This window comes from Parambassis ranga, chromosome 22, assembly GCF_900634625.1.
Source record: "Parambassis ranga chromosome 22, fParRan2.1, whole genome shotgun sequence".
Lineage (NCBI taxonomy): Eukaryota > Metazoa > Chordata > Actinopteri > Ambassidae > Parambassis > Parambassis ranga.
Window position 1 is genome coordinate 6,218,970 of NC_041042.1, and position 24,435 is coordinate 6,243,404.

General features: G+C 43.4%; 1 protein-coding gene across 2 annotated transcripts; it reads right to left on the reverse strand.

The window, feature by feature from the left end:
* Positions 1–389: 389 nt before the first annotated feature.
* LOC114427357 (fibroblast growth factor receptor-like 1) lies at positions 390–23,850 on the reverse strand. 2 transcript variants are annotated; one of them, XM_028395382.1, is made up of 7 exons: positions 23,556–23,850; positions 22,837–22,901; positions 8,403–8,675; positions 3,393–3,455; positions 3,004–3,288; positions 2,041–2,394; positions 390–1,855 (listed from the first exon to the last, which is right to left on the reverse strand). In XM_028395382.1, exons 2-7 carry the CDS (start codon positions 22,898–22,900, stop codon positions 1,419–1,421), a joined length of 1,476 nt encoding a protein of 491 aa, XP_028251183.1. In that variant the 5' UTR covers position 22,901; positions 23,556–23,850; the 3' UTR covers positions 390–1,418. The 2 variants fall into 2 exon arrangements, with proteins under 2 accessions (XP_028251183.1, XP_028251182.1); XM_028395381.1 differs by having other exon boundaries at positions 22,837–22,926.
* Between the last annotated feature and the right edge of the window lie 585 nt (positions 23,851–24,435).

Genomic DNA, 24,435 nt, shown 5'->3' on the forward strand with positions numbered 1-24,435 from the left:
GGTGGTGGTGCGGAGGCAGAGAGGGGTTTGATTCACTTAAATGGGAAAAGATGCTGGTCGTTTGGTGTAGTCTTGCAGGGGACATCACTCATCTAAAAAGCGCCTGTGAGACTGCTCTTGTGTCCACACGGTATCTATTCAGTCATTCATCCCAGAAACTTCTGTCCCTCTGCTGGCTGCCCTCTGCGTCACCCTCAGCAGACACTTCAACCCACTCAAAAGGAGGAAAGTTGACCTGTGTGGGCCCCTTCTGTTTTAGGACAGGTAACCCCCACCGAAATCATTGTATTCTTTCTCCACCTTCATTTACAACCACAGACTGCAGCTTATGAAGAGTATTCATGGGTAGGTACTGCAGAAAAACAAATACAGTATTCTTCACGAGCATGTCACTCTTTAGTTACAGGTCATTTAATCAAACTATCAAACCTTAAAGATGTTTGTGTTTTTGAGCCTTGAACAGAGTACATCATACAAGATTGTCAATTATTAACCAATTATACAGTAATACCTAAATATTGGCACGAAGTATGTGATTACACTGCGAAGACAAAGTACTGTACACAACAACAACTGTATACTTTAATAATATTACAAAGATATATAAAATGCCTTACTCTGAAAAATAAACCTTTGATACATTTTTAGCAAAATAAATTAAATATTCATGACTCCGTTTGATTATAAATGACTAGAGCTTCATAAACTGTGGTTGGATAAGGTCTCATCCTCTGCTGGTTTATCTCAGCTTGCTACTGCCTAGTGATGGGAACCTACCTACGAAAATAACAAAGAACAATACATGGAAACTCAATTCTTCCATCCCTTGCAGTCTTGGGCAAGGTTTGCATGCCATAAAAAAAACTATAAGAACGTACCAGTACTATTCTATCACTTTAAACAGAAAGAGAGGGATGGACAAAGGTCATACAAAGCATACTAGTGGTCAGCTTTCCCAGCATCTTCATCAAACAAAAGTACGACCTGAGTACGAGCATTAAAACCAGCCCTTTAGGAAATCAAGAGTACCACTTTCATCCTCATTGCCAGCCGAACATCCAGAGGTCCAACAGCTGATTGTGTGAAACCAAACTTCCAAGTAGAAAACTGCAGATTTTTAGGAAGACCCCTTATCTTGCCTGAATAGCTGCAAATAAACGCGCACACTGCAAATTTCCTTGTCCTTTTTATATTAAGTGCACATCAAGGGTTAAGGAATTTTAGTGGTGTGAGAATCTGACAGGTAACAATTAAAAAAAGCACCAAATATGGAAGTTTTTTAGGTGATTGTAATAACACAAAGTGTTTCACTGGCCACTGTTTTTCCACACGTCAACACTTTCCCAACAATGTCCAGCTGTGAGAGGAGTGTCTGCTGAGATTCTGTTGCAGTTTGTGGAGAATATTTGGCACTAAGGCTAACACTGAAAATGAATGTGTTGATGCTGATGTACTTTTCCATCCACATGGGAGTGAGTGTGTGTGTGAATGTCCGTATAGATTTTGGGGTAGATTTTAGGTGGAATTGTTGGCCCTCCCTGGCTGAGGAGGAGCTGCTGCTGGGCCAGGTACTCCTCATAGTTCATGGAGCTCATGCAGTCTTTGTCTGGGCTGGAGGAGCTGGATGAAGGAGCCATGCAGGCCCTGTCGCGTTCTCGATATGGCAGCCGGTGGGAGCTCTGCAGTACCTGTGCTGCTGGAGCACTGGGTGGGGGGCAGTGTTTTCTGCTCTGGCAGAACCAAAGCAGCACTGTGCCAAAGATGAACACTATTCCAGCAGGGATGCCAATGATGACAGGCCAGGGGAGGGAGCTGGAAGCTGGCGAGAACATGGGAGTGATGGGAGGCTTTGTGTCTAAAAAGGAAGAGAGACACAAAAGAGAAATAAAAAAGGGAGTTAAAAACAACTTATTGACACTTTATTGGCACACTAGGCCAGCAAACATGTTTATTTTCATCATCACATTATTGTTTGGTTCATCACTTTCCTGTCCAAGCGATGATGATGTTTTGTTTCGTTGCATCCTAAACACTGCTTACCTGGCAGCACCGTGAGGAAGGCACTGCGGAAGCTGTAGCCCATTGTGTTGGCACCCAGGCAGATGTACATGCCAGCATCCTCTTCCTTGGCCCGCGTAATGAGCAGCTTGTTGAGGTAGGAGCCGTCGGGCCTCGACCACACCTCCCCTGTGGGCAGCACTACAAATTTGTGGTCCCCAACCTCGATGGTGGAATTGTAGCGGCTCTCCTCGTTGGACTCCACGCGCTTGAGCCACTGAATGACCGGCTTGACATCACTCCTCACTTTGCACTGAAATGATGTGGTGCCTCCGTAGTCCACTGTCGTGTTGACTGGATGCGTGCCCGTCAGAATGGGCTTGGAGTTTGTCCTCTCTACATAAACACACAGAGGAAAACACTGTCAGGACACACACAGACATCTTTTGACAGTTCTTCTTGAAGGGGTCCAACTGTAGCCTCGGGCTTACAACTTATAATTGACAGAGAGGGAGGAATACCACATGTAACACAAGAAGTATGTGTGATTAGTTTCCTCTTTCTTTGCTCCTGGTTGTACAGCACACATTTCTCATGGGAGGGGGGGGTGCAGTCAGTCTGGCAGACAGCTGGGCTTTAATCAGTTCCAGATTGGGTGGACGGTCTCTTAACCGAACAGCCTCTCTTTTCCCGAGTGCAAACATTAGGGCACAAGCCCTTGCTCTCAAGGCTGCTTCCTCAATGTGCTTCTCATAGACATGATTACACAAGCACATTCATCCATGCAGCAAGGATGTGAATAAAACCTGCTGATCGCAATCAAGAGAAGGTAGATCAGAGACAAAGATTTTTCAAAAGTTGGTCAAAAACAGACCTGCTATTACACTGATTAGATTTGTTTTCATGCTCACAAAAAATGATCTGCACAAACTGAAGTAATCTCATCTGTTCGCCCTAATGTTTCCAGGTGGACATGTTTGGTATGCCTCTCTGTGGGATACTCACGTATGACCTCAACTTTATATGTGGCATTGATTTCCCCAGCCCGATTAGAAACCCTGCAGGTGTATCTGCCGCTGTGCTCTGGCATCAGGTTCCTCAGGCTCAGAGTCCACCTCTTCTGACGGCCCTCGCCGACCTCTTGCTCCGTCAGCAGCCTGTCGTCCTTCAGCCACACGATGTCCGGGCGAGGGTTTCCACTCGCAGTGCATTTGAGCCGTACCGAGCTGCCAACCGGGCGAGCTATCACTCTCTTCCTCATCTTAGCAGGTTGGGTGAAGCGAGGACGAACTTTAGGAGAAGACAGAGGCATTTCAAAGACAGTGTTTTATCCAAGCTGAATTTACTAAATATATATATATATATTATACAAAACCACTTGTTTGGTCTTTTACCAAATTTTTCATTGTCTCCGTCAGACTCTGGTCCTGGTCCAGTTTTATCAGTACCTGAGTCATCTGTTAACACAACAGGACAACAATGAGTCAGTCAACAAATAGACCAACAAAGCAACCTGTTTATATGTGTTAAACTAAAGCACATAATTTAACGTAGCATTAAATAATATTTTACATAGTAGAAAAAAATCCTGATAATACGTTTATTTCTGACAGTATTGCTGTCACAGCATTTAGGCCCAGAACTAAACCAACTGTTCTTGGCTTTCTCTGGGTAGCATTTATCAACAGGCTCCTCTGAGAGGGTTGCATGCTCAGGTCATAGTCTGTAGCATTTGGAAGTAATATGATCAGTTTTCATAAGCCCGGTTACAGGAGACAGCTGTGGAGTTTATGTCACTGTCTGACATCATGCAGCAGAGCTAAGACAGGGCTTAGAGAAAATATAATGAGTGAAACATAATCGAAGGCTTGTGATGAGTATCGGCTTTTCCTGTAAAGCAGTTACAAACTGGCAGATCATCACCTGGATCTGCCAATCCATGTGAGAGGAGACATTAATCAGACAATTACTGAGAATGATTAGTGGCTAAATGATCTTTATGATACTACTAAGGTGTCACCTGACATTATATATGCTCATTGGCAATTACATTTGACAGTATAGTTGCAGATGAACTGTTTGTTTTTATATATTTTACTCCAAAAGGAAAAACTACCAGCTTGTTTTTTTTAACCTTCCATGATTCATTTTGATTTCTGCTTCAGTGCAGCCTCACTCTGGATTTTTCTAGATGGAGTTTGGCACACTTGATTCCCTCTCAGGGTTTGATTGGGGCAGGTAAAGAGACCAGATGTGACTTCTAACCCCCTCATTCTGCCTCCCTCTGAGTCCCCCCGAAACCCTCAAAGCTCTCTCGGGTTCTCTGGGTACAGACCCTCCTTTGTTTGTCCCCTGCAGCACCAAGCCCAGCCATGATGTCATGGCTATTTGAAGGGGTTTAACTGGCCAACTATAATAACCCATTCCTTTAAAAAACAGCCTCCACTGGAAGAAATATTTCTCTGTTGCTCACTTGGGCTCTCCACATTCCTCCCGGTTCCTGAACCTCCCAATCCAAACAGAACATGGTCCCACACTGCCGGGGTTTTCTTTCTGACTTTTTTTAAAATCTATTTCCTCTCCACTTTTTAGCGATTCTAGGGAACAATGGTGCCCTTTATACGTCTGTCCTCCTAAACCTATCCCTTGCCACTATTGTCTTTACACAATGTTGGCTCACTAGACTGCAGACGGGGGTGAGGAAGGACACCTCATGGCTGACGTACTGTTGTTACTTTAGGAAAAGTGAAAAACAAAATAATCAATAAATGAGGAGGCCTCTGAAAATATGAGCCGCACTGGAAAGTTGGTAAAAGTTGCAAGCTATTACGTATGTCACTGATCAAACAACAAATCTTTATACTTTACGTACTGCATGAAATAAAAGGTTTGTTATGCAAAGAAATTCAATTACAAGAGAACTCCACGCTTGTGCAACTACGGCTGGTTAAAATGCAATCAACCTTTTTCCACACAACTTAATTCCATTCAAGGAATCATTACAGTGTTTGGGGTCTGACGCCATCCCCTCCCACTTCATTCACAAATCCAGTCACAGGAAACAGGTCACTACACACACTCTCTCTCTCTCCGCTGGCCTTCTGTGCCAGCTGAATCACAGGAAGAGGCCTGATGACTTGGGGGGTCACAATGAGCTCCAGATGTTGGGGACACTGAAATGTCCAGGGAAAGCTGTGCACACTGGCCTTGCATCACTCTCTGGAAAACTCCAAACAGCTACCACATGTAATCAGTCAGACACGGGGCAGTTTATCCAACAGCTGGCCTGACAGCGTCTCCAGAGAGGAGAAAAATAGGGAATATGCCACAAGAGACAGCATCCCCACAAAGACTCAATGAGCACTCCCAGCTCTGTGCCGTCCTCATAATATATTATCTGTGCAGACATAAACATTAAAATCCAATCCTGTAAATGTTAATATGACAATCCTACACTAATGCTAATATGAAGCCTGCTTGCAGGCAGAGCAGCTGAGGATGAAGAGACTGCTGCATACATCAGCCTATCCTAGTGGGGGGGCTGGGAGCTGATGAGGCCAGTTGTCAGGAGACCACCCCAAACAGGGCCCAAACAGCCAGCTGGAGGGATTGAGGAGGCGCCATGTTGCACTGACTGACCAGATTCTTCAGATAGCTCTTGGGAGGACAGGCTGTCCGCTGGCAGATGGGAAGAGGGATATCTCTCCAGTGGACCCCCCCCCCCCTTACATCAGCCTGCAGAACCCCTCACTCTCTCGCTTCCACTTTCACTCCACTTTGTCTCTCTTTATCTTACTGTCTTTCTTCTGCTTGGCTTCTCTGCTGGTCCCAGGTGACATTAAAAAAGTTGTGCTCTCCACGTTGGGCCTTGAACTTGAACAACCGCCAGGATTTAGTCGACCCTTCCACCCTGACCGGCACAGTAACTGACTGCAGTTGCTTCTCTAACTTTTCCACTCCAGTCCAGTAAAAACAATACACATGACATGATGGATACTGTATGCTGATCTGTGGTGGGAGCCTGCTACCCCTCATTTACACAATTTAAAATAAATACATTCTCTTTTCTGATCTTTTTAAGTACTGTATTAGCGTATATAGGGCTAAATTAAAACACTGCACAATTAGCTAATTCTCCGTTAATGGAAAGTGTTGCTCATGATAATTGCAGACTATTTGGCTGACGTCTACGCTGGGAGTATTTTGACAACGAGGCCCCATAATCTTTGTGGCAAAAAAGGCATCCAGAATGAAATGCACCCCTGATGGAACAATTACCAATAAAAACAAATGCTGTGGCGAAGGCCTGCCAGCAACTAATGGGATGACAGACAAGAGAGAAAGAAACAGAGGAGAGGCTGTACTTATAAGATGCAGAACGACCGTTGCGTCCGTTTATCATGCTCTCAACACCACCAGAGGACAAGTAGGAAATGGAACAAACCAGATCAGGATTAAGAGTCAGGCCAGAAAGTCTCTAGGTAACTCCATAAAGGGCAAAAAACTTTCCTGATAAAAATCTCACAGAAAAATGCTTCCAAGGAAGACTTATGATTACACTTCCAAAGGTATTTTTCCTAACAAAATCACTGAGTGGAGCATTGCCTGCAGTCAGGCTGAACTGATCTCCCAATGATCCGTGCCAGCTTCATCACAGCAAGGTTTAACTGTTTTGAGTCTTCTTTCTCACTTAAGTCACACTGCAGGAAGAGTCATAACAAATTTTGTGTCTCCTCCTATGTGCATTTATCAAATGATAATTTTCACACACAAATTACCAGTCTACCAAGCTGACAAGAGAGGTTCATGCTGCAAATTTCTACTGAACTTCCAGTTACGTTTTTTTCAGAAATGTTTTGAAGAACATAACGTCAAAGTGGACTTTGACCATTTGGATCTAGAATGTCATCACATGATGATTTTATCTTAGATTTTTGTGTGAAATGTTGTTCTAGATAGCATGTGAATGATGGCCGGGAAACACATTTTGTGCAGTCACAGTAACCTTTGACTAGCCATTTCTTATCAGTGTATCCTTGAGAACAACAGGTCTCCTGCAAAAATACATGAGCAAAGCAGCCATGCCTCTACAATGGCTTTCTCTTACCTGTAAATAATGACATGAGCTTGTCTAAAAATAAGCCCAGGTATAATGTGAAAGAAGAGCAGTGTACCAAGTGTGTTAAAAATGACAACCAGCATTATCCTGTCCAGAAATCATCATAATAGCTGTTGATTTTCTACTATAGTGTCTGTCTCTATGTATTATACTTTGTTCATGAAATCCTTTGTTCTTCGAGCAAATACGCTCCACCAAAAACCTTGAAGACCTCAGACTGCCCTGTAAGCACAGACACAGGCAAGACCTTGTCTGACTTTAATACTGCAAAACCCAACTGCACTGTGAACCTTGACATTATAGTTGGCTCTGTGCCTTAAACTCCAACCCATCATTTCAGCACAATCAGCAGACACCCTCTCTTTGAACTCACAAATCTGTATTGAGGGAGACCCTAAAATAAACTTTGGTCGCGTCTATTCCCTACTAAAAAGTGTGCTTTACTGCGACAAGTGCTGTTTTTCTCTCTGATTATGGTTCTTCTTCTGAAGCATGGCTGTCACAAGACCAGGCTATAACGAGAGAGAGAGAGAGAGAGAGAGAGAGAGCAGACTCTGGCTCAAATTAGGCATCTTAGAGTAATTAGACTAAACACAGCCTTCACGCTCCAGTCCGCTCATTCATCATGCTCTGCGCTAGCACAGAGGAAATGCACTGTATGCACAAACGACTAACACACTTGGCCAGACTGGGCTTAATCCTGCAGGCCCCAAGAGCTGTGTGAGAGTCTGAAGACAAACCAGCACTTTTACACTGAATGTGTTTCTTATTGCAGAGTTGCAGACCTCCTGCCTCCACAGAGTATAGCCTAAGGAAAAGGAAGAGCGGGAGATCCAATTGAGTCACAGAGGATGAAGTAGTATGAAACAATATCCCGTGCCGCTGTTGACTTTGGGCAGGGAGAGGTAGGAGCTGTAACACATACAGTACATGGGAGGATCATCCACTAAACCTCCATAAATCTACTTGTTTTAGACCTTGACCTCTCTGAGTGATGCTGTCTTTTAACATTTGAACTGTGTGGTGATATTCTGGACTGCAGGGAAATGTTACTAATCTGGCCTTTAAAAAACCACAGCAGAAGGTGATGTGGTCTGACCGTACAAATCCGGGACTGACTCACTGGCTTGGTCTCTGGTTTTAATTACCAAACAGGTGACTTCACATTTTATAGATCCTTGAGTTTTTCCAACAGTCAGAGAGACACTTTTCCAACAGTCAATGATCTCATCTCAGTAACCTGCAGAGAGACAGGTCATGCAAACTAAACTCCATCTGCACTCACCGATAACGATGAGGGTGTAGTTTACGTTGACGCTACCAAAACCATTAGTTGCTTTGCAGATGTAGGTCCCCGTGTCATCTGCCTCCACCTCTTTAATCTTCAGGCCCATGTGGAGGATGCGGAAGCGAATCCAGCCTCTGTGGATGTTGCGTCCATCTTTGGTCCACATTATGAGAGGCGGAGGGTCTCCTTCCACTGGGCATGGCATTTTGATGGCGCTGCCCAGCCGAGCTGTCTGCCTATGAGCAACTTTCTCGGACACTCGTGGAGGTCCTGAGGACACAAACACAAAACATAGGCATTTTTTTTCAAGCCAAAGTGGGGAGCTAAAGCATGATAGGCAACCAAAAGGTAATAATTACAGATATAGTGTTACTTTACAATTCCTGGTCTACAGTGCTAAAAGTCAGGTTTCACTTTTAGTTGTCTCTAGAAATTTAAAGGCTGCAACCTTTCATGACATGTTTCCACAGCAACCACTTTGACCAAAGACTGATTTTCACATTCTGGTGTTCTAAACCTGACACAAAGTGACTGCAGATAAAATGAGTAATTTTTCATCTTTTTGCTGATTGCCCATAAGTCCTGAACCCAGATTGCAATAATTGGGCAGGCACTGGCCCAAGGCCGATTCACTGCTTGCACAGAGAGGGTGAAGTGATCTGGCTATGGTTTTGTGTAGCGTGCAACAGATCAAAGCATTGAGGGGGGTGGGTCGAAGTGAGACGGACAGCAGCCTGTTCTCCTCTGCTCTTTAATTGGCTCAGGTCTACTCCCTCAGATCTGGTGAAGTGGAGCGGGCCGAAACACCCTGTGATGGTGTTAGGAGGCCTGCGCCGCTGCTTGTACAGCACCAGGCATTCAACTGCCCCCCCCCCCCCCAACTCCCCCAAATACTAAACAAAACCCTGAATTACTGAGCAGACTAGACACAGAGGAGAAACAGGAGCTCGAGGGAGTAAAAGAGGGGGGGAGGAAATGCAACCAAACCCTATAGCTGCAACAGCCCTCAAAAGTACACAGAGCACAGTCTGTGCCTCAGAACAAATGGCTGGTCTGGTAGCAGTAAAAACAATGGGGAGGGTAAGTACACATGGCCTCTCCCAACACATACACACAGAGTCACATTCCTTTGGTGCATTTCACACATGTGGTAAACAAGAAGTTCATTATACTGGTGGGGTTGCAGTGGGGGGAGCTGACACAGGTAACTCCATCTTGCCATTTCATCTGTCACATTGCAGACAGATGTATCTCAGCTGCAGGTACAACATCTGGACTGCTCTGCCAATGAAAGCTGGCTCAGTCAATTTTTTGGTTGTGCCATGAAACTGTGGAAAAAAAAGTGAAATATGAGAGTAAAAAACTAATGAAACCACTTTTTTTGTTTCTATGTCTCTATCAACCACGCATGATGAATACACACACACACTCTTAGCTTAGAGTTTTCCTTCCTCTCTGTAGATGGCCTTTCCTGGTCCACAGCACGCACAGGAAATTGGAAGTGTCATTGTTTATGTCTGTGGAGAAAAACGCAGCCGCAGACTTTTTTGGCTGTTGTTAGCTGGCCCATATCTCACTCCAATGCTACCAGGAAATCAGAACAGAGGCGCTCACTGTTTCTGCTCTGCCGGCTCTGCTTTAGGACCAAACAGGTCACATCATTGGCTTGGTGCTGCTGGAGCTTATATGTACCACATTGATCCTAAAGGGCTGAATTGTCTAAGGAAAACATAAATACATTTCTGCCAGATCTTGAACGGCTTCAGTTATCTCTTCTGACTTATGGTCCCGCAAGCCACTCAGCAAGGTGCTGCTTCTGATTTAATGAAGAGGACTGTCTTAAAAAACAAGGACCGATTCATGTCAAAGGTTAAGACACAAGGTCAAAATGCATTGACTCTACATAGGCACTTGTCCTAGTAAGGCTGTAAATGTATTTCTTGAGAGGTGAGTATAGTTCAGAGAAAATAAAAAGAGACAAGAGAACATCTGAATGTTCTTTTCTTAAGATGAAAGTATACAAGAGTGCTCTGAAAACATGTAAGCTCACACAGGCTTCTAATTTCTTGATTTTGTTCCAAAGTTCCACCACACTCAAGATTTATTTAGAATTATAGTTGTCAAAGAAGTACGTGCTTTTACTGTACTTATGTGTACGTATGATGGCAGCCACATGTAGCCTGTGACCATTTAGAGTCAGATGTGCGTGTCTGCATTTGCAAGATGCTACTGTTAGCAGGCACTGTGGGCATTCAACAGACTTTAATATACATTATGTCAATCAGTCTCCTTCAGTTTCAGAGGTGGATGATCAGTTTTCTACTCATGTTTGTATGGAAACTCAACCAGTTCCTGGCTGTGGATTATTAGTAATCATATATCAGTGCTTTCTTAACAGCCAAAAAAACACACCACGTAAATACATTTTAAAAAACATCATACTGTACTATTAACTGTGAAATAGTCCTGGACAGAAAGCTTTATGTATGTATTCAAACATTGTTTTGTGTGTATAAAGTGACCTTTGATTGCATTGTTTAAAAAAAATATTTAATATTTTGACATCATTACGTTCCGTTTCTGTATCTCTAAACAGAATAACATTGATGTGAATGCCTTCATCTGTACCGATCGAGGTAATCGATCAAGATCAAGGTACTTCAGTAATGCAATGGAATACATTACATTTTTTAAAAAGTATCCTTTCCAACACTGATCATGAACACTTCTTTTTTAATTCAGCACCACACAAGAGCTTGAGATTTTATTTATTATTATTTTTTTGGCTTAAAAAAAGCAAAAAGCTTTGGCCCGTGCGCCAAGCACAAGGAATGTGCAGCAAATGATTTCCTCCCTCCATCTCCGCTCCTCAAAAGCTTTTGAAGTCTGTTTTGGAAAAACAAGGTTTGAAGAAGTGTTGAAATCAAGGACATCGTCTGAATAACTTAATAAGTATTTGTGCTGTATACATGACCACCATCCTTTCTCCTCCACCAGCTCAAAGACAGCTTCCCTAGACTTGAAAGCTTTGAAACCGTGCAGAGGTCCAATCGGCTTGATTGTAAGATACAGAGTAAGAAATCCAATATGTAAAATGTCACCATGCCACCATAGTGTGGAGCACTAGAGCAGCACATTTCTCTGCTGTTTAGGCTTCTCAGGTTCTCTCCTGGTTGCTGAATTTGGTAACCAGACCCTCAGTGATAAATGGCAATCTGTCTGACTCCTGACAATCTGGTGAGCATTTACTTAAATTGTTAGAATTGTTAGTTGCTCAGTAAATGGAAAACGATACACATGACCATATGGGCTTTCCCGTATTGCAGCTCTGGTAAAGCACTCCTTATTATAGCAGAGCTCCATGTGTGAATGGAATCTTTCATAGTGCAGGAAGAGGAGGAGGAGGCCTGGCGACTCACAGAATTAGCTCTGTTTTTCTTTGCTCAATTTGGTGATGAATTATTTTAAGAGAAAGGGGCACATTCAAAAAGAGACATTCTTGTGATTCAGACTAAATATAGCCACTTTCTACAAAACCTTGTGAGTAGGTTAATCAGCAGTTGATCCATCATGCATGCATCCATGAAGGAAAACATATCAAGAAACGTCAGAATGCAAATGAAAGAGAAACATGGGAAAATCACTACAAAGGCTTTCAGACTTGAGCAATGTTCAGATGTGCTGGCACCTCTCCTCCTATTTATTTTCTCTTTTACAAAACACCTGTGCATTTGTAATGATGTGTACATGCGTTTTGCAGTCAATAGAAAATTGCCTTGCTCTTTCAAACATGTCAATAAAGGGTTGACTTGGCTGCTGACAGCTGTACCAATAGGGAACACCTGGAACTTAGCCACAATGAGAACAACTTGATCATGCATGCAACACCGTCTGCCCAATACAGGATATAGTTATTCAAACAAGACTGTAAACATCTTCCCATCAAAAAGAATCCTGGTGCTTAATCTTCAGCCAACTGCAAGAATTTCTAATGCATCAAAGGACTTGTGCACTGTGCCAGACTGTAGTGATTCATTACTAAGATAAACAGTGATCTGAGAGAATGTGTCTTCAATATGCAGTATTTACATAAAGGATAAGAGGCACAGAGGCAGATAGAAGCTAGAGAATGTTTCCTCCTACTCAGCAGCACTGTGTTAGCTCAGCAGACCGTACAAGAGCAGACAGAGCTCGAACATAAGTGAAGATGGGAGTTTAATGGAGCCTGTGCTCCCGGGTAAATATTCTATCATGCATTTCTTAAAGCCTCAGGAGCACTTGTGTAGCACAAATAAAAAGAAACGGAACAGAGTAAAAGGAAAACGAGAGAGAGAAAAAAATGCACCAAAAATACATGAAAGCTGGAAACCAAACCCAGAACTGAAGTCTTCACTTGAGACTTGCAGGGGGTGGGTGAAGGCAAAAGGTGAGGCAGACACCGCAGCCTGGGGAGTGTGTGAAAGGCCAGTCTTCTGTTCAGAGGCTGCTGCAGAGCTCAGCTATACATTTCACAAGCACAGATAAAAATCTGCATAAAACAGTGAGAGAGGGGAGGAGAGCTGGGCCACCTTGGCAATTCAAGAAAGGAGGCGAGATGAGGGTGGGAAACGGAGGGTGTGTGTGTGGGGGGGGCACTGGGTAGTGACACAGTGAAAGGGGATGGATACGTGGAGTGGCAAGAGAGCCTGTTCTGACAGCAGTGGGGCAGCAAAGGGTGAAGAATGCCGTCTTTTCTTTCCCCTCCAGACGTCCTGCCCAGCAACTTCACCCAGTGTGGTAATCAATACCTGTTATTTTCCTCTCTTGGCTTTCCAATCAATAGATAAGACTGGGGTAAGACCAGCCGGGACAATGGCTCTTTCTTCAGCACCATCAGATGTGGGCTGAATAGCAACTGCCTCGGTGGTGGGAATGGTACAGGACGAGCTATTGGGTGACATGAGAGACTAGAGAAACAGCAGGAGAGGGTGGAATAAAATAAAAGGGGAATTAGATGCTCAAGTCAATCCATATCTGATTAAAGAAGAGTCACTGGAATAACATCATTGCTGGTTTGCAGTGAATCTGCTTTCCTCACTAAACAGACTCCTGCCGACCCTTCATCAAAAGAACAGGAAAGAAAGAAAGAAATTACTCCAGCGTCATAAAGCTTCTGGAAACATCTCCATCACGCGGCCTACCCTTAACGGGCCCTACTGTGGAGTCTTTGAACTCTAAGCTGCTATATTTCATTAAACCTGACTGCCTTCTCCTGGCCCCAGATGCCTTTGCTGGAGAAAAGAGCAGCATGTGTGTGAGTGTGTACTCTTTTGATTCTGTAATATTGTCTTCTGTAGGTACAAGACAACTAAATAACTCAGATTAAATCAATCAGTATCTGTGTATTAGTTAACTGGAGTGTTACGTTTCTGCAAGACTCCAAAACAGAGACAGGGAAACATGACTGATGACGCAGGCGGCTCATCACTTCCTATACTTTCAAACTTGAATCTTTCGTTACGTGAAAGGCCTCTTTCACTTCACGTTGTAAACTCTGTACTTTTCCAGGCATGTGGAAGTATGGAAAAGTATAGAGTCCTTATGGAAAGTCTTCCACCTGAATTAGGAGAGGCCTTTCATATGAGGTTTCAGGGGGCAGTCATGTTTGTGTTACTGCTGGATGGTGAATAGGAGGCACAGTGGAACAGTTGTGGTTTTTTGAGTGTGTGTCCCTTTGCAACAGGCAAAGAGAGACGTTCTCATTTGGAAGTGGACACGATTTGGGCTTGTGCTTCCAGAAAGCCCTGGAATGATGTTTATAATCTCAGTTTGCACAATCAAGTTGAATTTGTGCAAGAGGGTCTTAATATTCCTAAAAAACTATTATATTGCTTGTGATGATTAACAAAGTCACTAATGTTGTGCCATGTGTTAATGGCACCATCCTAAAGCTGGCCTTTAAATTATTCGTAAAGTCAGTCTAACAGCAACAGGTACAACCCTGTATCTGTAAACAAACTGCATTACACATTTCTTACTTTCGGTCTTAAACGAAGAGTACCTGTAACTTAAGTAACTTATATTCCAGATACTTGTATACTCCAGACAGACAGCAAATGTTGTCTAGCTTCTCAAATGTACAATAATTCACAAAAAAATAGTCCCCAGTAAATGTACAATCCATTCAAGTTTGAATTTGATTTGCAGGCAACTACAGTGCCCAGCTGTTTTACAGTCTTACAGTCTTTTTAAATGAATCTGTTGGCAAATCAATGTTAACACCAAGTTTACACAAAATTGCATTTTCCACCTTATAAGTATCCTTACTCGAGCACACTGATTCAGTAGCACAACTTTTCATGTAAATGTGAGCCTGTAATTCACTAGTCTCGCCATGTCATAAAGAGCACACAGCGAGTGGCACTCTAGTCGCTTTATCTCACTCCATTAAGCTAAGGCCTGGTGCACACACAGGGGCTGAGTGTGTGTTTAGGGCCACTTATCAGGGACGAGGCAACAGGAGGGAGGCTGTGAAGAAAGAGAAAGGCCAAACAGAGTGACAGACGCAGAAAGATAGGGGGCAGTGGAGTGGGAGAGAAATAAAATCAAGCCAAGGAGAGAAGCAGGGTGAGGGTTAAAGACAAGAGGTTTGATTTAGAGAGTTGCAGGGAGCAGAGGCTAAGATGGCAGAGAGGCCTCCTTTAACACACAGCTCATAAGGAGAGAAGGGTTGCATGGGGGAGTAAAGGAGGATTAGGTGGGCCCAGGCGGCAGTAACCAGGAATCCCAACAATCTCACACCCCACTCCCTGGCCCCGGCTCAGCCTCAGCCACATGACACACTCAAACAGACCTCCCTCTCTCTTTCTCTCTATTACAAAGAAGGGCACCAACGAGCACCTGTTTATTACTGTCTGTCTAATATGTTCGGAGATTGGCCGAGCACTTGGCACTGAATGGGAGATTGTGTGGATGCTTACACATTCATCTTGTTTTGTACTGACAGTGTGTTGTTTCTTATTTTCTTCCTCTCACACACTTTAGATTAACTAAATTCATCTTCCTCCACAACAGGGGTTCTGGACATCCTGACGAGACTATTCACAATTCACCCAATGACAATTGTTGTTGCTTTTTTGGTTGAAGAAAATCATATTCAGGTAGATAAAACTTTTAACTGAGACTATGTCAGATGAAAAGCTCATCCTGTCCACAACTTATGACCAAGCCAAGACCATAAATTCAGTCTAAATTAAAAAAAAAAAAACACTAATTCCTCAGCAATGTTATATATTGTACAAATTTGTTGATGAAACACAGTATAACTGTGTAGACACAGGTCTGGTTTACACCAGATCTCTTCTCCAGAGCAGTAACACAACTTTTTGTTTTTGTTTTGTTTTTCATGACCTCTATCTCTCAACGGTTTGATGCATCCTGCCACTCCCAGCATGCCCTGTCTTCCTCCTCCTCCAACCCCGCTGCATTCCACAGTGCGAATAAAGCAACTTTCTGACCTGTGTTTGGCTCAGTGTGCACAGTGACTAACTGGCAGAGGAGCCCAGAGATTGTAAACATGACCTGTGGACCACAGTGTGTCACTTGTGGTCACATCTGTGTTGATAATGACTATGATGATGATGATGATCATGTCAGCTGAGCTTGGTGCTGAGTACCCCTCATTTCTCCATCTTCAGAAATCCTACACCAGCGTACTGTCTCAGGGATCAGCCAATCTCCATGACACTAGGAAGCACTTTACACCAGCACCTTTGTCAACATGGTCTTTTCAGGAGAGGGGCAGTGACAGACTGTGATGTAGCAAGTTTGGGCAGAATGGAGCAATTCAGACAGAGGCAGGAGGGAGGGAGAGGCTAGGAGAGGAGTGGGTGAGGAAAAGAGAAAGGCGGGGGAGACGAGACAGAGCCGGGAGAGAGAGGACAGGGGTGAGACAGAGGGAGGGGTGGAGGAACTGGCAAAGCTCTCACTGACAGCAATGGGGCCTCTTGACAATCCAGGAATATTGTCTGAAATCAATCTGTCATCATGGAGCTGTTGAGCCTGTCATTACGATGTGGTACTCGCCCTTTCACAGTGACAATTTGTTCAGTGCTTTCCCAGTTCACCTTACTACTGGGCTGTACAAAGGTCACTGCCCTCTATCCATCTCTGTCTGCCAGTCTGTCTGTCTTTCTCTCTGTTAATCAAATGTCCACAAAGAGCTATACAGTCTCCTTTCATCAAGATGGCCAGCACAGAAACTGCCGGCTGATGACCAGAACAGACGTCCCGCTGTAGGGATCATCCATCCAATTATCCTAAAAACTAAAGTCTGAAGCTGTGCTGGCAGCTCTGTGACTATTATAACATTAAGGTTCACCCTAGGTTAGAAAATAAGCATGCTAACAGTTGCTAACAAAAAGTACAGTTGAGGCTAAGCTCTGCAGGTAGGTGGTAATATAACTGTTCACTCACTCTGACCTTTGACCTGAAGGCACTAAAACCATGAATGTCTGTAAAAATCCACTAAATATCTGTTGTATAAAAACATTTCTGAAGAAAAAAGGAGAGCATGATGTTCTGAGGAAGCGTCACTAAACTCAACCTGCCCTTTGTGACCCTCAATGTGCCAAATTTCCTGGCAGTCAAACCAAAAAGGTGCTGAACGTATTTAGGTGTTGACCAACTGTCATTCCTCAAGTTATTCTGCTTGTATGGCTAAATATAAAAAAGATTAGTTTTTCTGCTGTAATACTCAATCAAGTCGCACAATAACTGTTTGAATGGACTAGCACGTCTTTCTGCCAAGCCTTAAAGTCGAAGTACATCCAGGCTGAAGACTGATCCAAGGCCCTCACATCACTGTGCATGAGGAAATAAAATCAGTTTCACTGCATTGTGCAGAATTCCAGTCTAGGTCCGCAGTAGCTCTGCTATAAAACATGATGGACTTTACTCTTTGCTTCTGAAATGATTTTTCCTCCCGTTTGACTCTTTTTCCATCAATTATATAAGTAATAGGCTGCTTGACTAAAAAAAATCAGGCTCTTTCAGCCTCTACTTTCAATGCAGAGAGACCACTGCTGCTGGAAATGGGTGCAAACAAATTCCACCATGACAGCCTATACGTGCATAATAAAACCTCCTATTTTGATGTACTGTGACAAGCAGTCACCCAAACCAAACTCTTTATAACCTCAATCAATGGAGAAGACTTTTCGAGGTCACTCAAAAGAATCCTTAATGAAAAACAAAGTGGAAGTGAAAAGACACAAACCCATGTGGGGTCTCACTGAAGCTCATCGGAGGTGAACTGAGAGAGGATGGAGGGGGGGCTCATTCAGAGCTCGTTATCCCAGCGTCCCCTGGCTCGGCTTTCTTTAGGCCCAGCCAGCCATCACTGTTGCCACCACCATAACTTTCAATCAACCTTTTAACAGCAGAATGGCAGGGTTTGGTGGGGTGTGTGTGTTTCTGTGTGTGTGTTACTCAAATGATTTCTTATGAAACCCCAGGGAGAGGAGAAAAAAACAAAAAAGTGTGATAGGCATCAGATTTATAAACACTATACAGAGAATTTCAACAATGAGCGGTTTGAAAACTAAAAAAAAAAACCTCAAATGAAATGCAGCGGGCACATCCTGGCTGCCTGATTTGGTATTCTGATAACTCAGTGTGAGACTTTAGCTGCACAGATTCTAGCAGGCTGCGGCAAGTACAACATAGAAAACAGTAAGATAGGGCAGATAATATTTCTGTAGTTTAAAATCAGCCTTTTATGAAATAACATCACAATGACAACTCCTGAACTTGTCCAAGCCTGCTCAGTCCTAGCAACATTCTGAAGACCATTAAAGATAGTACTGATGTTTTCCTGAGGCAACACAATGTTGCTGCATGTTTTGTTGGATTTTGTAAGGTGTCACCACACCAATGAGAGGGCAGGAGATGCACCACTCAGTCAATGTAAGAGGAAAGACACAGAGAAAAAGGAAAAGTGGAAGAAAGGTTTCTGTGCTTGTGGTCTCATGATCTGAATCATAACATATATGTTATCATTTACAGAAAAACAAAAAGGGCTTTTTCTGCTGATGGATGAAATAATTTCTCCTACTGAAGTGACTGAGTGAACAGCTGTGGAGCACAAAACAGAGAGGAAGGAGGAGATGGGGAGGGGGGAGTCAGAGAGGGTCTCCACGACTTGGCTCCTCAAAAGAAAAGAGAAAACAGAGCGGGACTGGAGCAATGAAGGAGGCTTAGAAAGAGGGGTTGTGCAAGACAAACACTTCCCACTGTGGGGCTGAAATGTTATTGTAAGGTCACTTGTTAGGTTCCAGCAAGGCGGACCCTCACCCCCACCTACAGGCTAACTTCCAGTCCACTCTCTTTGGCCAAGGGTGTAACACAGCAGCCTGCAGTCTAAACAGTGTCCAGTTGTTATCTTATTTGACACCAAGCACCTGTCAATTAACAAAAATCTGTTATTCATATGTCTGCTAAGTCCTCCAGGTCAGACCAGGGAAACATATAAAGTCAATTATCATTTGAATGCTGACAGACCGACGCCTCTTTGTGCACTTTGTGCACAGCTCCATGGACTTAGTGAAGGTTAACAGGAGCAAAAGGAATTCTATTTAATTGAACCCAAATCCATTCAGCCAGCAGGAAGAGTGTGTGTGGTCTGAAAACACTCCCGGAGCCAACTGCCCAAACAAACTAATGAGCATTGTGTACACACACACACACACACACACACACACACAAACACACACAGGCTTTTCTTGAAGAAAAATCTCCTCCTGTGCATCTGAACATTAGCATACAGCTGAAAGTGACAAATACTGAGAGCAGCCAATGACTTGCTGAAATTAGGTATGAATGTTAATTGAAGTGGCCATTAAAGTCAGTCAATGAGGGGAGTGTTGCTCTCAGGGATTATATGACCCTGCTAAAGTAAACACAAACTGACCTCCATTATGACTACTTATCACAGCTACAGCCCTTCCTTTCTTTCCCTTGGAGGGGTTAAGTTTGACACATTCCTCTCCCCAAATGTTTCCTCCTGAACTGACAGGGTCAGCAGCGGGTGCTGAGAGACGGGAAACATGGACTGTTATAGTGGTGGTAACATTATTTCCGTGATAGAAACAGAGGGATCATAGTGGGAGGAATATTATTTCCACCTGGAGGAGGTGGAATAGTTGTTGGTATACCTCTGAGGTTTTCCAAATTGCCCTGCACTCCTTGGACGTCTCATTATCATGACTTTTCTCAGGGTAATTTTAGCTTGCTTAATAAAACACACACATACATTCAGACGCACAAATACAGCGCTCATTCCCTCTCGTAACTTCTTCTCACGCATGTTTATGCCTGCACCTCAGTAAAGCGAGTCCCCCATCTGCTGTGAGCTCTAATACATAGCAAATAAGTCAAGTCTACCAGAATAAGGAGTGTTTAAAATTAATTACCGCTGCCCTGTCCAACCTGGGGGACCACAGCACATCATAATCCGTCCATTGTTCTCTGCAAATGGACCCAGACTCAGTAAATATGGGGCTACAGAGAGCTGAGAAAAGGCTGGGTGGGAGTAAAGGTCAGCTCATGCCTTGTTTTAACGACAGCACATTAACTTAACTCACTTCCTTCAACTTTATGCTGGTAATAAACAGGAGGAAATGCAAAGAGGCAGGGAAAAAGAAGGGGACGTGTGTGTGAGGAGGGTGGTAGACAGTGCTGGATGTTGCTAGATGGAGGATGCTAGTATGGAAACTATAGACCTGAAATGGAGCAAATGTAAAAAAAAAAACCTGCAAAAAAGCAGCAGCCATTTTTTAGTACAATTGTTTGTCCTTTTTGTTTTCCACCCCCTGAGTCTCACCAGCTCGGCCTCACAAGCCAGAACACCACTGTTACACCTTCTTACTATTCAGGAGCTATTTAAGAAATAAGAGGACTTTGGGGCATTTTGTTACTGAGAAACTAGCCTCATTACGGTTAAAGGAAATGGAAAACTGTCTGGGAGCCAAACAGCCTTGTGATTTTAAAAGCATTTGGCGTGCAGTTTATCTCATAGTACTTTCTTGTTGAAACCATGATGTAACTCTGCTATAAAATGTATATTTTCCAACATGGTTTGCAGCATCGTTCAGGCACAAAAAGACAACTGTACTTGGTGCCTGTTTTTGATTAAAAAGCATCAAAACAGTAACGTTCACAGTGCGTGTGTGCAAGCTTGTTCTGGTGCATAGCAGAGACACCTGGTGCCTCTATTTCTCCCAGGGTGCATTTCTACAGATCCATATGTCTAGGCTGCTGCATTCCGCAGTTAGTGGAGCCCAGTGGTCCCCAGGCCTGTCACCACATTAGAGGCTCTGCTGGGACACATCACTGAGCACCTCCTCCAGCTGCTGGGGGTGGCAGAGCGCCCAAGGGGGGCTAGGATGGAGGAAGTGAGGGGGGGGGGTTCCAAAGGGGTCTTAAGAAATAATTCCTGCTTGGCTAGTCACAAAGTTGTAGCAGTGGGGAGAGGGAGGGTCCCTGTGTGTGTGCTTAGGGCTCTCTGTTGCAATGAGGGCAGGGGGTCCTGAGTCAGATGTCACCTGATGACTGACAGCAACAGGCTTAAAAACATTCACCCCATCTCACCGTCTTCTCAGATGAACCGACTGAAATGTTTAGATAACAGCAATATAATAACACTTCCAAAAGTTTTTTACTTTTTCTGTGTTATAAAAGATCCTTTCTGCAGCGAGAGGACAGATGATAAGACTGATCAGCCATGACTGTTTGTGTCCCTAACCCTGATGTTACTGCACATTCAAGTTTTGCCTTTTTGTTCTGTGTATTTTACGTTATTATTTCAGGTTGAGATTATTGATGCTTTAACATTCATTGATCGATTTAGGATCATTCACGGCCAAATCACGATGCATCGAAGAACCGTTTTTTCTCCCGCCACTATTTACACATAAGTCAAAGGGGGCTCAGAGTTGTGGTTTAATTTACATTTGTTAAAGATGTCATCATGCATTGTTAAAATTTTACAGGGACAGTTTCACTGCTTTGCTGGCCCTGTCTTCACTGTAAAAACACAAGTTTGGAGTCAACCCCCTCCTCCCCGTATTTCACAGCATGTCAGAGTCAAGCTGTTGCATTTGGACTGTAACACTGAGCTTACTGTAATTCTGCTTCTGCTGGGAGAACTGTGGCATAGTTACACTTCACAGATTGTCAAGCATCATTCGAAATCATCTCACTGTCTGCCTGCCAGCTACATATCTGTGATGAGTGCATCTGCCTGTGCATCTGCAACCACTCTCAGAAGAATTATGAATAACAGGCTGTAAAGACCTCCTCTTGTCTTACATCCAATCACTTCAGACCAATCGGACCTCCACTCTCTACCACCCCACCGGCTCCCCCATTGTGGATTTCTTCCTCACTGACATATGTTAATCTGTAAACATACAAAATTGCCTGTCTAATCTGATTTAGCCTTCACGTCTTGTTTACTTTTGGTTTAGTCGCGCCGTGAAGCCACGGCTGCCACGCTGTGAATAAGGCATTGTCTACAGACCCGCAGATCTAATCTCCCCCTCTAAACCGCTGCCAGCCCCGTCCTGCCCCCTCTACCTTGAGCCATGATAGCCATATGCAGGTATTGCACCTATCAGACGTCTCTTGAATTCACATTCATGTGGAGCAGGAGAAAAAAGAGAGCTCAATAGAGCCTGCGTGTTTCGCCAGAGCACACTCTTTATGGGGGAAATGTGTCTAGCTTTCAGATTTCTCTTATTAATGCTCAAGTGCAGTCCAAAGCTTTGCCTCTTTCTTTGACTCATGCCACTGGATTGCATCAGACACGGTTCAGTAGTCAGTGATGTGGATGAAATCATAGAAAATGCCTCAACAGTCATTCACAAGCTGTTGACAAGCTCACTAAGTTGTCTTTATAAAGTATAGTATTGATACTGGCACAATAAACAGGGCAGTGAATTGTGGTCAGACTGAGGTCTTCCACTCAGTGTTTCAGTCATGAACACACACACATACAGGCTGATGTGAGACAGTCCCTTGGCCAGCCACGGGAGAGCTGGACTGACTTGTGTTCTTTCACCCTGGGAAGCTGATGGATGATGTTTGTTTGGTTTAGCTGTAGTGAATGCACATCCACACACTCAGCCATGACTGAAACACACACAAGCTAGGGGTAAGGGGTTGGCTTGCCCTCTCTCATTCCCCTGCCCTGTGTTGATTTTGGGCTCTGTTGAGAGATTCTTTTTTTTTTTTCCATCTCTTGCTTCTCTTTGCGACAGCATTAAGACCCAACTGAGACTTTTTTCATGCTCAAAGCAGCCATTTAAGCCTAGTTAATAATGAAATATGGATATGGTGTTAACCTTCTAGTATTCAAAAAAGAAAAAAAAAACATTTATAAAGCAGCTCTCACCTCTTACACAGCCAGTCAGCAAAACAGCCTCAAAGATGAGCAGCACAATCTTCAGGACATCCATACTGTCCAAAGACAAATTCATATTCCCTAAGTTAGAAAGATACAGTCAAGATACATATGTACAGCCAACTGTACATAGAATACACTGATATACAGGTGTATAGCCAAAAACCTCAAGACATGTCCGCTAACTCGTTATTAAGAAAACATTGTGGGAATTCCACAATGATAAATCAACACGCTGGCTTCAAATGTAAAAATGCTAGTCAGATTCCTAATTTAGCCAATACATTGAAAAACCAATCATTAATGAGGACTGTATTTGCTGTTTCCAAATCTGTACTGGCCGACTTTTGCTTAAACCCTGTGGCTCAAAAACTAGACTAATTATGGCCCATATAAATAAATAAATGCAAATTTAATCATTTTGGCAGAATGTGTGACAGTTCCCATCTCTGTATGGTCACACATAGGTTTAAAGACAATGTGTGAGTTTACATAGGGTTTTTTGTTTTGCATGGTAAAGATGCTCTGAATAATATAAAAACAGTTTAAGAGTTATATAGGCTAAGCTAAACATTCATACAGGTTTTTTTACTAGAATAATGACGAAAATCGGCTAGTTTAGCTAGTTTTTCTTTGCAGCACTTACAGTAATTATTACTTAAACCCGAAATGCAAATAAATGTAAAAATGTAAATATAACAATAACGTACCTTGATAGTGAATGAATTAAGTCAAGCGTGTGTCAGCCTCTTGACAGAAATGCTTTTAGCTAAAGTCCGTGTTGAGTCCATGAATCAACACTGACAGCGGTCGTCTTTCCACCGACCTCTAACACAGCAGCACATGTCCGTCTGACTTTTAATAACGGGTTCAACGCTTCACCAAAACTCCTGACTCCTCCGTTAACCACAGTAAACGTCTCTAAAGGATCGTTACAGACTCCGGGCAGTCCGAACAGTCCGCTTCGTCCAGCACCAAGTGACTTTTCCAGCACACAAACACACACACACACACACACACACGCGCACAGCGGAGACTTGTTGTCCGTCCCAGCGCTGCAGCTGCGGGCCAATCACAAGCTGCAGAGGCCGGACACGTTTAACTCTTCATCTCTCAGCCCCGCAGCATCACCATCTCACCGCTGTCAGCCCAGTCTGTCACACAAACACCTGGACACTGTGGATTTTAGTGGACTAATATCACAGCAAATGTAAGCTCTGGTATTACAGTAGCCTTTGATGCTTTCAAGGCTTTATAAAGTCAATCATTACTCAAAGATCCCAACTTTGCTGTTTGAAGTTTAGAAGTTGCATAATTTTATAATAAAAAAAACACCACATTTTGTGTATGAAATACATGTTTCACTACTGTGTTTGTGTGCTATGATTTACAAACACAATTATGGCACACCATGAGCAAGTGCTGCCACCTAGTGGCTGCTCTGTCCATCAGCTCAGTTGGTATTTAAGCAGTTCATGTGGCCTGTGGTTGTATTTGCCTTTACCCCAGTGATATTTTCATCTAATTGTGATGTCATTCCATTCAGCAACGACATGATATACAAAATCATTGTATCCGATGGTACATTAG